The sequence below is a fragment of the Amaranthus tricolor genome, chromosome 3, assembly GCF_026212465.1.
Source record: "Amaranthus tricolor cultivar Red isolate AtriRed21 chromosome 3, ASM2621246v1, whole genome shotgun sequence".
Classification (NCBI taxonomy): domain Eukaryota; kingdom Viridiplantae; phylum Streptophyta; class Magnoliopsida; order Caryophyllales; family Amaranthaceae; genus Amaranthus; species Amaranthus tricolor.
Window position 1 is genome coordinate 29746945 of NC_080049.1, and position 14400 is coordinate 29761344.

General features: G+C 29.2%; 2 protein-coding genes and 1 pseudogene across 2 annotated transcripts; 1 reads left to right on the forward strand and 2 right to left on the reverse strand.

Annotated features, from left to right (window-relative positions):
• Positions 1–3255: 3255 nt before the first annotated feature.
• LOC130808936 (uncharacterized protein At4g22758-like) lies at positions 3256–5459 on the reverse strand. Its single transcript, XM_057674499.1, has 2 exons — positions 4720–5459; positions 3256–3702 (listed from the first exon to the last, which is right to left on the reverse strand). The coding sequence occupies exons 1-2, from the start codon at positions 4949–4951 to the stop codon at positions 3521–3523; spliced, it is 414 nt and encodes a 137-aa protein (XP_057530482.1). The 5' UTR covers positions 4952–5459; the 3' UTR covers positions 3256–3520.
• Positions 5460–9147: 3688 nt separating this feature from the next.
• On the forward strand, positions 9148–9758 carry LOC130808532 (cytochrome f-like; annotated as a pseudogene).
• Positions 9759–10182: 424 nt separating this feature from the next.
• Positions 10183–11046, reverse strand: LOC130808937 (uncharacterized). Its single transcript, XM_057674500.1, has 2 exons — positions 10523–11046; positions 10183–10426 (listed from the first exon to the last, which is right to left on the reverse strand). Exons 1-2 carry the CDS (start codon positions 10797–10799, stop codon positions 10242–10244), a joined length of 462 nt encoding a protein of 153 aa, XP_057530483.1. The 5' UTR covers positions 10800–11046; the 3' UTR covers positions 10183–10241.
• Positions 11047–14400: the final 3354 nt, after the last annotated feature.

A 14400-nucleotide genomic window follows, 5' to 3' on the forward strand; every position in this document is an offset into this window, starting at 1 on the left:
TGAAAACAATTTTTGAAAATGATATATAGCTGAGTTAAAAAAAACAATTTATGGAAACAATATAAACAATATCACATAAACCAATTTATTAATTTGATATTTAATAATGACAAACACATAATCAATTTTTTTTTTTTGAGGGAACGAGAACGCCAGTAGGCCGAGGCTTTACCCCTATACCTACTTTATCAAGAGGTCGTCACCCCAAATAATTCAAGGCCAGTATAGTAGTCTCAGGGAACCCTAGTGTGCACACCCCTTCTACTTGGATCACAACAAATAGAAGGAAGACCAAACATCGTATCAAGTATCAGAAATAATAATACCTGTCGACAGCTATACTAACCAAACAGGACAACCTGTTCATCACCCTTATACTTGGATCACAACAAATATAAGAGCTTCATTTCCCTCGAGTTACACTTTACGTGATTTAATAGATTTTTATAATTAGTCGCGAGCACACAAATATATAATCAAACATACATTATTTATTTTATTTTAGGATAATAAATTTTCCCAACAAAAATATATCTCAAGAATATTCAATTGCAATATTAATATCATAATATATTTCTCCCAAATTCAATCGCATTTAAAATTATTATTAAAATAATAATATAACTTTCATCAAAATAATAATATTATAAGTGTCTCTCTTTCAAATTAAACCGTATTTAATTTCGTCATCAAAATAATAATATAAATTTTATCAAAATAGTAATTATAAATTCAAGTTTGACAAAATATAATTTGAGAATATATAAAACATAATATCATACAAAATAATGTCATATCAAATCATGCACTCATTTAAACACATTAATTATCACTTAGCACATAATACTAATGGGATAGTCCTAATTAGATGGACATTGAAAATTACCTTGTCACGCGATCTTAGACAACGTACGCTCCTAATAATCTTGGTCTAAGAATTCGCTGTCTTTAATATCGAAATCTTGCGTTTTCTTGACTTGAATTTTTAAGCAAATGGGAGATGGAGGAAGAGTTTGTAGGAGAAAAAGGAAGTGTGAGTAATAATGTGAATGAAATTAAGGATAATTGGTTTAATTTATAAGAGGTAAGTGAGGTTAGTTATAAGGTTTAGAGGGAGGAGTGGAAAGTTATTGTTAATGGGGAGTTATGTTTTCTTTTTTTATTTTTATTTTTTTATTTTTATTTTTTTATTTTTCTGAAATTTATTTATTATTATTATTTTTTTTTTAAAAAAAAAAACGGTTGTTACAAAAATACTTAACATGAAATTAATCTGATGATCTAAATGAATACCTCTAACGTGTATGAGTATTACTAATATTATCAAATTGGTCTTGTATGAAAATAAGTGCATTCTAAAACATGTGTTAGAATCGACCCAAAACATATAACTCGAAATTGAACCGATAATCTAGTGCATGACCATTACTGCATTACTCTTCTTATCAGATTGGCCTTGAATGAAGTTAATGCATGCTAAAATATGATAGGATTGACCCAAAATACATAATCCGAAATTGATTCGGTGATCTAGTTTAGTACATTACTCTTCTTATCAGATTGGTCCCGTATAAAATTGATGCATACTAAAGTGTGTATTGTGTATGAGAAAGTGTGGGTTATCACTTAGTTAAGTGTAGAATGAAGATCAGAGACTAAAGCAAGTAAAGAGACAATTGAGTAGCGGTACACAATAATAATGTTGTGTAGTATTAGTTTACTCATTATGGTGACCATTTGTCTTGATGAGCTTGCCATTTGATTTTGTGTGATCAAAGGTGTTATGGTACATAATAATAACGTTGTGTGATCTTGTGCGGTATATATTTAGGTATTTATTTATGTGTAAAATTAATTTTAGCTTCTCATCATCTTATTTATGCATATTTTTAATATAATTTTATTTTATCTTATTTTTCTAATAATTAAAGGCAAATTTAGAATATTTTATTAGAGTTATAATTTAACAATTGATTAAACAATGAAGCATATTACTAAGGTGAAGAGGTTATCTGCACCAAAATCTCAATCCCGAAACATAGTTTCATCACTTGGCTTGTCTTGTCCGGTCATAATTAATGCGGATAATATTATACCACTAAAAACAAATTAAACTTAATTATGGAAAAGACCAAATTAACAATCAATTATTCCTTAAAATAATTCTCCAATAACCACAATTTCTCATGATATCATCGAAAATTTTATTTTCTAATATATGGTTTATGTAGGCTTGGTTAATTTTGACAAAAATAAATCACATAAATAAAACCTATTACAATCTCAACAATTTTATATCAAGAGACAATCGCTAACAATGTCTACGGTTCTCCAACAAAAATATTGAAATTGTTAGTGATTTCACAGCAGAGTCACTATTAACTGAGTGTTTTCCTTTTGAGTTTTAAAAAGGACAACAAAAAGATGTTAACGAAAAGGTAAAACCATTTGCATAATACTCTAAAGAAAATGTTGAATAGGAAGTTGGTGTAAATTCACATAACTAGTTTCCCGTTTAAATGTGGATGGTGAGAACATTTGAATTTTGAGTGATTTAGAAAGATGAAAAATCTCTTGCTTGAATAACAAAAAGGATATAAGACATTTAGAGAGGATATAAGACATTTAGAGGGGAATAGTTTAAAGGGAAAATGTTGACAAATTTTGTTAAGAATACAATCTCTCCTAAGATGAAAAGATTTGAAAAGAAAACGCTCATTTTTCTTCCTTTTCCTTTCCTTCTCTTCTAAACAAACAAGATATACTCTCTCTTCTTTCCCCCTTCCCTTCATTTCTTTTCTCTCCTAATATATTATCCAAACATAGTGTAAATATCCTTTTAAACTTCATAGTTGTTGACTTTCTTTTATGTGAGTGACGTTGAATATGCACAAAAAAACAAATTTAGCCCAGAAGGCGTCTCAGAAACTCACTTTGATGCTCAGCTTAAATCTGCAAGTGAAGAAGACAAAGTGCGTTGCTCCTTGCTCAAGTAAACTCTAGCAAAATAAGCAACTTTAATATTAACCTCAAGCTCAACCGCAAAATGCTTAATCCGAAAATCAAATCCTTATCACAAGTAGACATGTACAATGGGGTCATCATACAAAATCGTCACACATACAGTTCGCCTAAACAAGTAGACATGTACAACAAGTGAAACCTCCTAAAATCTCGTGACCCGAGCTGTTATTTAGCTTCACCTATAACAATAAGCAACTAACCAATCAATTAAGGTTGAAAAGAAAGAGGAAATCTAAAGAAATGATGCATGATTTCCATATCAGAAGCAATACTGGTTACTGAATACAAGATAAGTTCAACTTTATTTGCCGAAGCGTCTGTAATTGTACGCCCAATAGGACATTAAACCCTCTAATGTTCATGAATAATCATTCACATAATGCAAAATAATGAAACTGGTATTAAAGGAAACAAGCAATCAGCGCAATATAAACCTCTCGAAGGTGTTACTATCATTGTTCACCATTGAAAGCACGAGAAATACTTTTTAAAAACTTCAATGCGAGGCAATTTTGAGACTTAAGGTCTTGTTGATCCATGACTTCCATCTACCATGTCCCCGTCTAGCAATAGTAGTACCCTCAGTTTCAGCATTTTTGGCAATCTCAGATTGTGGCTTCTTGCAGAGTAGAAAATTCCGCACACCATGAGTTCCGATTGCCTCAAGTGAACTTAAAGCTGCAAAAAACACCATCAAACAAAGATAAACAACCAATTCTACAGACACAACATAAAAGCTAAAACAGATAAATAAGCCAACAAGAAGACACATATTGCCCCACATTAAGTAATCACAATATTGACCATAGAAAAAGCACAAAATTAAAGTAATGCATGAGCAATTACAGGCTAGACTAGCTGAAAAATGGTAATGAACAGTTGACACGCAAAGATAGACTCCCATGGCAAATATCTAAACACTAAAACTTCTCCAAATTCGGAAACATTATTGAACAGCTGCCATCTTTCAAAGAGATTTATAGATTGGCCTTACTAAGATATTGAAGGAGGGGTAGATCCTACGATCCTCAACAAAATCAATTGGTATTAAGTATTAACGAAAACGTCTATTCCCATAACTAGACCTAAAAAGGAGTGTTGAACGATGAACAGTTTATTGTCGACCAGTTTAGTTGGCTCATTTAATCGGCTAGTGCATAGTAGCATTGGCTACTTCAATTGAATGTTGAGTTAGCTATATAAGTTTGTTATTGATGTAGATGTTGGGAAAACTACGGGTGTTGACTCTTTATTAGGGAAAACATAAGCAACCAAGCCAATTATGAAGATCTCCACAACAGCTCTTTCATTTTAGATAAACGTTAGGTCAAAAGTCGCTTAAAGAACAAGTAAGACCAACCAACAAGATGATAACAAAATTCCAATCAATATGCTGGCCAGGAAACCGATTACCAAACATGGTCAAATTAACCTTGAACAAATATAACAACCCAGATAATGTTAAAGTCTGGCCAAGGGTAAGGTCAAAGTTCAATCCAATCATAAAGCAAACTGAACAAACTAATCAACATCTCAGGAAGCAACAAACAAACTTCTGATTTAGTATGTGAGTTTATTCCATGAGTACAAAAACAATCAAACAGCAATAAACTAGCAAAAATATTGCAATTAAATAAAAAATTACAACAATTATAACAGTTACACAAAAGGACAATCAAAAGAAGGAACAATTACCATCAGATCCAGAGGTAGGGCAATAAAGGAGAAAATCATTAAGATTGGATCCAAGCACAGGAAGACGACCTTCACGAGCATAAGATTTCAACGCCATATCGATAACAGCAGCAACAAGCTCCCCTTCTTTCACCACAAATCTCAACGGCCCCGTACTTCCTAGAACATTGACAGTAATCAAGAGACGATTTCCCTTATTATTTTGGGATTTCTTTTGCTTGCTCAGCAACATCGTTAATTAAATTTGTATTGATTTATTTTTGTTGATTTTAATTGAACGAAAAGAAAATGAAAATAGAAAGAGAGAGATCTAGACGAAAGGAAAAGAAATAATTCAAGGGTCAAGTCCGAGGCAGCGGTAGTACCAGCCTTCCATACAAGAACCGAAAGCAAATGCAGAAGCAGAAGAAAGAGAATGAACGAAAACCCCCCTTGTAGAGAGGAAGGGGGAAAATGGCATGTAATTAGATGAAATTTCTACCATTCACAACCCAGTACTGCTTCGAAAAATTGAGAAAATCGGTAGAGGAATTCGTGATGAATTGCTTAAGAATTAAAATCGTATCGAGAGATCAGAAAAACTTGAAGATGATAGCGATGGCGGAGGCGGAGAGATTATCTTACTATATAGGCCTAGGGTTTAGAATTGGGGAATTGATTAGGGTATGTTCTTGCTTTTGTAGGAGAATCCGCAGACTTAGGTTTGTTACGGGTGGTAAATGATTTCAAAGTTCAAACCTAACACGCTGCTGTTACGGGAAGGGAAAATGAGTATATTCCCTTTTACGTTCACGTGTTCAAATTAGATCTGACAAAGCTAATCCGATCTGCTAATTCGATCTGAATTTAATTCGAAACAAGTGTGTTTGAGTTGAATTTTTTTATTCAATTAATAAAATGGGTTGATTCGATTTGATCTATATATTAAATAAGTTAGATTTAGGTGAAAATTTTGAATCTGAAATAAATTTGTATAACTCATTTAATTAAAAGAGTTAATTCTAAGTTAAATCAATAAGTATTACTTAACCTTAATTAATTTAATATTTCTATTTTTTCACATTAATACAAAATAAACAACTGCTAAACAAAAAGTTAAAAAATAAGGCATAAAAATTAGATATAATTAAAAACCCTAAAATAAAAACAAAAAAAACTTTATACAAGTTAAGTGGGTCGATATCAAACTAACCTGATGTGTTGCAAAATAGATAAGGGTTGTCATTTTCGACCTAATTAACTATTGGTCAGATTTGGGTTAAAGGAATTTTGACATGTTTATACATGATTTGGACTCGACCCAACCTGATCTATTGACATGCCTAGTTCAAATGATTAGTACAACTTTATGTCACCAAATTTATTTTATGTATACTGATGAAAAAACAAAAAAATTAAAATAAATATTGTAACGTAGTGAAAAAATATGTTAAATGAGATGAAAAAGTTAAATTAAATGTGTAAATAGAAAATTAACAAAAATAAAAATTAGGCAAATTTGATAGATATAGCACAGAAAAAGTGAATTGTTTTTAATGGAAAAATAGGATTTAGTAATAAATGAACAAAGTTAATTAATTGTAGATGAAATTAAAAAAAAATTAAAATATATAAATAAGATTAAAAGAAAATTTTAAAAATGATACAAATTTTAAAATTTTAAGGTAGGGATGGAGTACTTCTATAAAGTACTGCTTGACTCTTGAGCAATTCATTATACTTCCCCCACCTACTCTGATTCTTCTATTTGATCACCAATCATGAATTTTTTTTTTTCCACCTTAAACAAGTGGGAGTATATTAATTAATTAGCCATCATAATTTTTTTAGATTAATTTATTGATTTTTCAATTATCATCCAATTTTAATAATTATAAATGAGCTTTTTGTGTTTAATAGCTTGTGGTCTATAAGAAAACATAAATTATTATTTTTTTAATAAAATTATATTTGTGGCTCCCAAACTTAAATTTCTTGTTGGAACAATAACTATTGACATTTTTGAATTTTATAATTCGAAATTTATAAGCTTTATATATTCACCATGTTTATTTATGAAAACTATTTGACCTTTATGTTTTTGTATATTCACATTGTTTATTTATGGCAGCATTGGACATATATTAACAAATTAAATGATATAGGAGTACATTATTAACTGCAAAAAATTTGGTTATTATTAGATATTGACTTTAAATGATTTATTAAACCCACTTAATATAATGTGATCTGTGGATGCTTGTAAAGTTTTATTTAGACTTTTTATTTTAACTATATATGTAATAGCCCAGATTTAGCTTGAAAAAGGATTGATAGACTACTCATATTAACAAGAATGTATCTTCTTTTCTAGGGAGCCCATTTGCTAAGAACTCAACAGTTAAGTGTGCTTGGTGGGGAGCAATCTTAGGATGGGTGATCTCCTGAGAAGTGTTCCCTAGTGCGCACGAGTGAGGCCAAAGTGCGCTGGAAAGACTTGTGTTGATTTGTAGGGCCAGTCTAGAGTCTCGATGAGTAGTCATCAGCGGTGTGAGGGGCCGGGGTGTTACAATATACTCCCTCCGTTTTCAAATGTTCTTCTTATTTATTTTTTTATCATCTATATATATCTTAAACATCTTAATTAAATTTCTCTCTTCAAAATAAAATATTCTAAATAAGAAGAACATTAGGAAACCGAGGGAGTAAGACATATGATGATCACATGGAAGATTTAATATATTGACAAAAATATATAGTAACTTTTGATTATTAAAAATATATAGTAACTTTTGATTATTTTTGTGTTGGGTGTTGTTTCTTAACATGAACATCTCAAGTCTATGTTGTATACGGGGTATTTCATGCAAATTTTGATAAATTATTATTGGACATTTATACACAAAAATCGCTCAAACAAGAGAATCGATTGCACATAAATTTGATGAGATTTATCTTTAAATCAATTGGTAATTAGAAAAGTTAGTCAATCTCTCTATTTATTCGATGTGTGTTCATATGTGTTATTTTTCAAAAATGTTCTAAAATGTTTTTCCCCGATTAACTGAAAATTGTGAGCTTCATAAATGACAAATTTGTTAGTCAATCTTTCTTTAAATCTTAAATGTGACATGTAAAATCACACATGTAAATTATTTTCTGACAAATATGCTTGAACAATAAGACGATCGATAAGCTTGAGAAGATGCAAACTTTAAAATTATATATGATATTTGAACGAATTCAAAATACTACAGATAACATGGCAAAACCCTCATCCATACGTATTTGTTGAAACTAATTCGCTTACTATTTTTTTTCCAGTATTATGTCAAAAATCAATTATTAATGAGATTTTTAATCAGATGACTCAAACAAATTTAAAGGTGAGAAAAATCCAAGATCAATGTAATCTTAGACTATATAATTTCTAATTTTAGAAATAGAGTTTCTTAGAATGAATCAATAAGCTGGCAAATTTTAAAAAAAACCTAAAACCTCACGTTAGAAACCCTAAGTTTTTTGAGGCCTATATGCTAGAAATACAAAAGGAAATGACTCTTTGGCCGCGTTCTTCTTTTTGGGTATGAATTGCTACCGTCATTTTTTTTTCCAGATTCTATTCGTGGTTTTTCAATGAATAGGATACACTGAGTATTATGATGACGACAACAAAAGGAAATTACTTAACGAAAACACTCGAGCAAAGGTCATTCGGTCGAGTGAGCGGCGCACATCTATTGTCTAATCTCGTCGAGTTTTGATCTTTGCACTAGAGTTTCCCAACTTGATATGTCATCAACATTTTTATATTGAAAGCAAGAGAAACATAGTTGCTCTACCGCATAAGTAGCATCGTTATTATAAAGATTTTGATTTAATTTTTTCATTCATAATTATTCAATCTGAGTAAATAAAAGTAACTAAATAGTTCTATTATTATTCCTATAAAAAAAATACTATTGTTATTATTTTTTTGTATTTTCTACTCTAATTAAATCAATTAACGAAATCAATACTTTATTATTATCAATTAATAATGAATATACACAATTATACTTAAAAAAAACTTATGTTTAATATTAGGAAAAATTAACTGGAATAATCCAACTTTTTAATGATTTTTCAACAATAATCGCACTTATTAAAAATATTTTCTTAAAGTAAATCTAGTAACCAGATGACTCATTATATATCAAGTTTTATCTTTTTTTAAAAAGATAAATTCAAATAAAATTTTAAAAAATATGTTTAAAAGTATCAAAAAAATTTCTGATTTTTTTTAATATTCAAATTTTTTAATGTAAATTTTCAAATTTTTTTTTTCTAATTTTACATCAATTTTCATTTTATTTTGTTGGTAAATTACCTACTATGGTAATTTATAGGGAACTATACTAGCAACCTACCCAATTTATTGTAGAAATTTTCGGAATTAATAATTGGACCATGCAAACTATAAATACCTTTTCTTGGATAAAAGAACAGATTACTCAATCCATTTGCATATCGCTCGTGTTATATATAATAACTCGATCCTTCATTTCGAATGCATATCTCATTTTCGCACAGCAAGGTTATGAAAATCCACGAGAAGCAACTGGACGTAGTGTATGTGCCAGTTGCCATTTAGCTAATAAGCCCGGGAATATTGAAGTTCCACAAGCGGTCCTTCCAGATACTGTATTTGAAGCGGTTGTTCGAATTCCTTATGATATGCAATTAAAACAAGTTCTTGCTAACGGCAAAAAAGGGGGTTGAATGTGGGGGTTGTTCTTATTCTACCTGAGGGATTTGAATTAGCCCCACCTAATCGTATTTCTCCAGAGATGAAAGAAAAGATAGACAATCTTTCTTTTCAGAGCTATCGCCCCAATAAACAAAATATTCTTGTAATAGGTCCCGTTCCTGGGAAAAAATATAGTGAAATTACCTTTCCTATTCTTTTCCCGGATCCTGCTACTAAGAAAGATGTTCACTTCTTAAAATATCTCATATATGTAGGTGTTAACAGAGGAAGGGGCTAGATTTATCGGGTTGCCCAAGCTTTCTATAGTTAAATACCTCTAAAGTTGGGATGATTTATGGTTAATTAATAGGTAGATTTATTGTAGGAAAATCATAAAAATATTGGATTATTCAAAATAATTTTTCCTTAATATTATCAATTAATAATGATATACACAATTATACTTAAAAAAAGGGGGAAATTGTTAGAAAGTAACAAGTAATTTTTTTTTTCAAAAAGTACCTAATAAAAAAAATTTTGCCAAAAAATACCTAATAAATTTTTTTCTTTTTTCAAAGAGTACTATGTAACATTTTACTTCAGTTAACCGTCGAATATAACAATTGACTGATCAAAATTAATTAGTACTATTTGAAAAAGAAAAAGTTTTATTAAATATTTTTTAACAAAATATTTTTTATTTGAAACTTTTTTAAAAAAATTTATTAAATACTTTCTAATACTTTTTCCCACCAGAATATATATTTAATTTTGGGTCATAACACAGCCGGAGAGAGAAATATCAACATTCAAATTAATGCGAGGCGACTTGGCGACTTAATGTCTTGTTGAGCAATGACTTCAACCTGCTTTTTCCCCGTCTAGCACTGGACGTACTAGACTCATTTTCAGCATTTTTAGCATTTTCAGTTTGTGGCTTCTTGCAGAGTAGAAAATTCCGGGAACCATGCGCTCCAATTGCCTCAAATAGACTCAGAGCTGCAAAAATTACAGCCATGAATTATACAATAATTCGATTCAATTACCATAATGATTGAATACATAGAGAAGAAACGGATCGAAGGAAACAATTACCATTATCAGAGGTAGGGCAATAAAGAAGAAAATCATTAAGATTTGATCCAAGTACAGGAAGACGACCTTCACGAGCATAAGATTTCAATGTCATATTGATAACAGTAGAAACAACCTCATCTTCATACACCAAAAACCTCAATGGCCCCGTACTGCCTAGAACGTTGACAGTAATCAACATACGATTGTCTTTGTAATAACTTTGGGCCTTCTTTTGCTTGATTTGCAATAACATCGTAAATTTATTTCGTTTTTTTTCTGGTGTTGATGATTTCATTGTAACGATTAACAAGGATCAAGGCCAAAGCAGCGGTAGTACCAGCGTTCCTTAAACGAACCGAAAACGAATGCAAAACCAGATGAATAATGAATGAAAACCCCCGTTGTAAATAGAAAGGGGGAATCTCGCATATAATGCGATGAAATTTCTACCATGCACAACCTGTAATGGCTGAACAATTGAGAAAATTGTGTAAGAATTCGTTTTAATTTGCTTTAGATTTGAATCGTATAGAGAGATTTGAACAACTTGAAGGAAGACGATAACTAGGGTTTGAATTGCATATGTGCTTGTTTTTATAGGAGTGGTAAGATTTTAGAAGATTTCAAAACCAACACGCTGCTGTAGACTAAGACTGTAGTGCAGTGCGGTTAGTTTGTTACGAGGTTTCTCCCTCTTTTTATGGAAAGAATATTACGGATTTATGGGATGTATTTCTATTTGATTTTGAATTTTTAAATATTTTAGGGAAAATTGGAATGATTTCCGTATATATTGTTAATAAAAAGAAATTCCTATTTTGGTGTTCATAGAAATTTTTTTTTCAAAGTAGTGTTCATGTAGGTAAGGTTTACTAAGCTACTTTGTTTTTGGTTTGGAATTTTCCAAACCTCAATGTGAGCTAAAACAATTGTTGGAATAATTTTTTGAAGGATTAAAGAATATTTGAAAGTATCTTCGATTTGCGATGAAAAAAAGTAAAAATTGCTTCTCTTGATATTCCTATAGCTAGCCACAACTACTTGACGCATTTGAGACTTGGATCAATCTGAGTAAAATAACAGTAAAAACTAAAGAAGAAAAGTTATAATGAACATTTGGATATAAAATTATCGTTGGACGTTGATTTATTTTTAGAAATTTATTAATAACAATTTTAACTCTGTCTTGTTAATTCAAAAAAAATCTTAGTATTGGTAAACTAAAAATTTTCCTTACAATTGGTGGATCTTTCTCATAAAGTAGATAAATTATAATTGATATTTTGTCAGATTTTTCTCGTTTTTATTGGGAATAATTTTTTTTTAGTAAAGTAGATATATAAGTGAACTCTCTAACGTCGTCCTAAATATTTCAACCATGCATTCCTCTTTTTTTTTTCTAAATTCCCCTAACCCATATAATTAAATGATAATTTTAGACATATTTAAAGAAGAAAGCTAACTTTGGATTTTTTGTTGCGATTTTGTATCTATATTATTGTATCATAATTGATTCTATGTATCACATGTTATATGATGTATATACCAATTATTTTGTCGGTCTAATTTTTATGTTTGAAGTTTTCAAATCAAATTTAGATAAATTTGGTTAAATTTTTTTCCTTTATAAAAAACATTTTTGGAAAATAAATTTTAGTGAGAACTAGAGACTGTATTGTTTTATTTTCTAGTTCTACTTAGGTCTAGTATTCTTTTGGTTCACAATAAGATTTAAAGACTCCAAACCAAAATTAAAATAGATTAGTGACATGAGCACCATAATAGAATTTTTTTCTTTTTTAACTTCGGGAAATTGTTTAGAGGATTTTTATTATTTTTATTATAACGTTTTTTTAAAAATTTGGTTAAGGAATGAGATGGGCTATTATTTTGGAAAACTAATATTAAGATATTATTAAATAAATATAAATATTTTATTAAAATCATCTCATTATAATACAATTAGTTAGTTATATACGGGTTGGTACAATTCTAATTTATTAAAAAATAAAAAAATAAAAAAAACATTCTAGAGGTAGTTTAAAAATTTTTTTTTGATGCAAGTCTTGCTAAAAAAAGAAATTCAGTTTTAAAAGGAGAATATTTAGTATAATTATTTTAAGAAATTATTTTTTAATATAAAATTGGTTAAGGAATGAATGAGATGGGCTACTTTTTCGGAAAATTAATATCAAGATTTTTTTTTGAAAAAATGTAATTCAGTAAAAGATTATTTAGGAATAAAATGAAATTCAGCTTTTAAGGAGAATTTTTAGTATAATTGGAAGAAAATGTCATTATCGATAAGAATTTGTGATTAAAAAATGTGATTTATAAGAGATTTATTTTCTCATTAGGCCATTCCAATTCACGTGTTGAATGAGGTGCAAGTATTACATTTATTTTGTTTCCATAAAAGAATGCGTGACCCCTAAGCAATTGGGAATACTTTTACGCAAACACCCTTCATTCTTTTTTGTTTGTCCACTATACTGTTTCACGTATTTTAATGTAAGTTTTGAGCTTAATAACTCATATTACACATAATAAAAAATTATAAAAATAATTGTATACAATTGTAAAATTTCCTAGCATAGATTAGTGATATCAATTTATCTTTCTAAATTAAAACAATTATATTATACAAAACGATTTTATTGTAAAACTATAGAATATATCAAAAAAAATATACAAAAATAATTGTTGTTATAAAACAAAAAAATTATGACTATTTAACTAATTTACAAAACAAGAATTCTTACTCGAGACCGTCTTTTCGAAAGACACGCGCGTGTAAGTGTAATGTGAAAAGTTACATAATATATTTCGAGTTATAACAACATTTATTTGGGGTTATAACATTATATATTTGGTGTTATACCAACATATTAGAAACGGTCGTTGTGTGAGGTTGTTGGTATGACACCCCTATAAGATCACCAACAAATCATAACTTCCTAATAGTTTACATTGCACAATCATGTTATTTGTATCTCATTAATACAATTATTTAGTCAATTTTCTTTACTTCTTATCAACTATATTTGCATTTTGCCTCATTTGTATTTAGTAACAGGATATATTGTATATGATTTACATTGCCTCAATAATTTTCCATGTTTTTCTTTCAAAGTCGTCAATGCAAAATGCAATCCACAACTACAATTTTCTTTAGAATTTCTCATATTTTATCACATTGCACCCAAAAATAATGAATAACATCAATGATATAAAGCAATAGAAAATATTTAATATCAAAATATATATTAATACATTAAATTCCTAATAGAATTACATCAAAGAGAAAGAGTTGAATTTTTCAGAAAGTAGTACTCCCTCCGTTCTTTTTTGATCTTTCACTTTGGGTTTTTCACACATATCAAGGAAGATAGAATCTTTGGGTTGTAGTGGGTATTATTTTAATTAAATAGTAGTGTGAAGTAATGATTGTATTGGAAGTATGAGGTTGTAGTGGGTATTATTTTAATTAAATAGTAGTGTGAAGTAATGATTACATTGAAAGTATGAGAGAGAGAATAATTTTAAATAAAAGAAAAGGGGTACATTAAAAGAATAGGGGGGTCTTTAGGGGTAAAAGTGAGATAAAAACTTTCTAAAAATGGAAAGTATTCTAAAGTAGAAGAACTTTTGAAACTACCCGTTATAGTAATGTGGAAGATAAAAAAAGAACGGAGTGAGTAATAAATAAAGAGAGAGAATAAATTATGTCGATAAAATTAAAAAAAATTTAAAACATATGGATGAGATTAAAATAAAAATAAAACAAATTAAGTGTAATAAATTAAAATAAAAAATATTTCAAATTTAATGGGACGGAAGGAGTATATTTACTATATTATGATTGTGTAAACCTTCAAATATCGAAAGGCCACTTT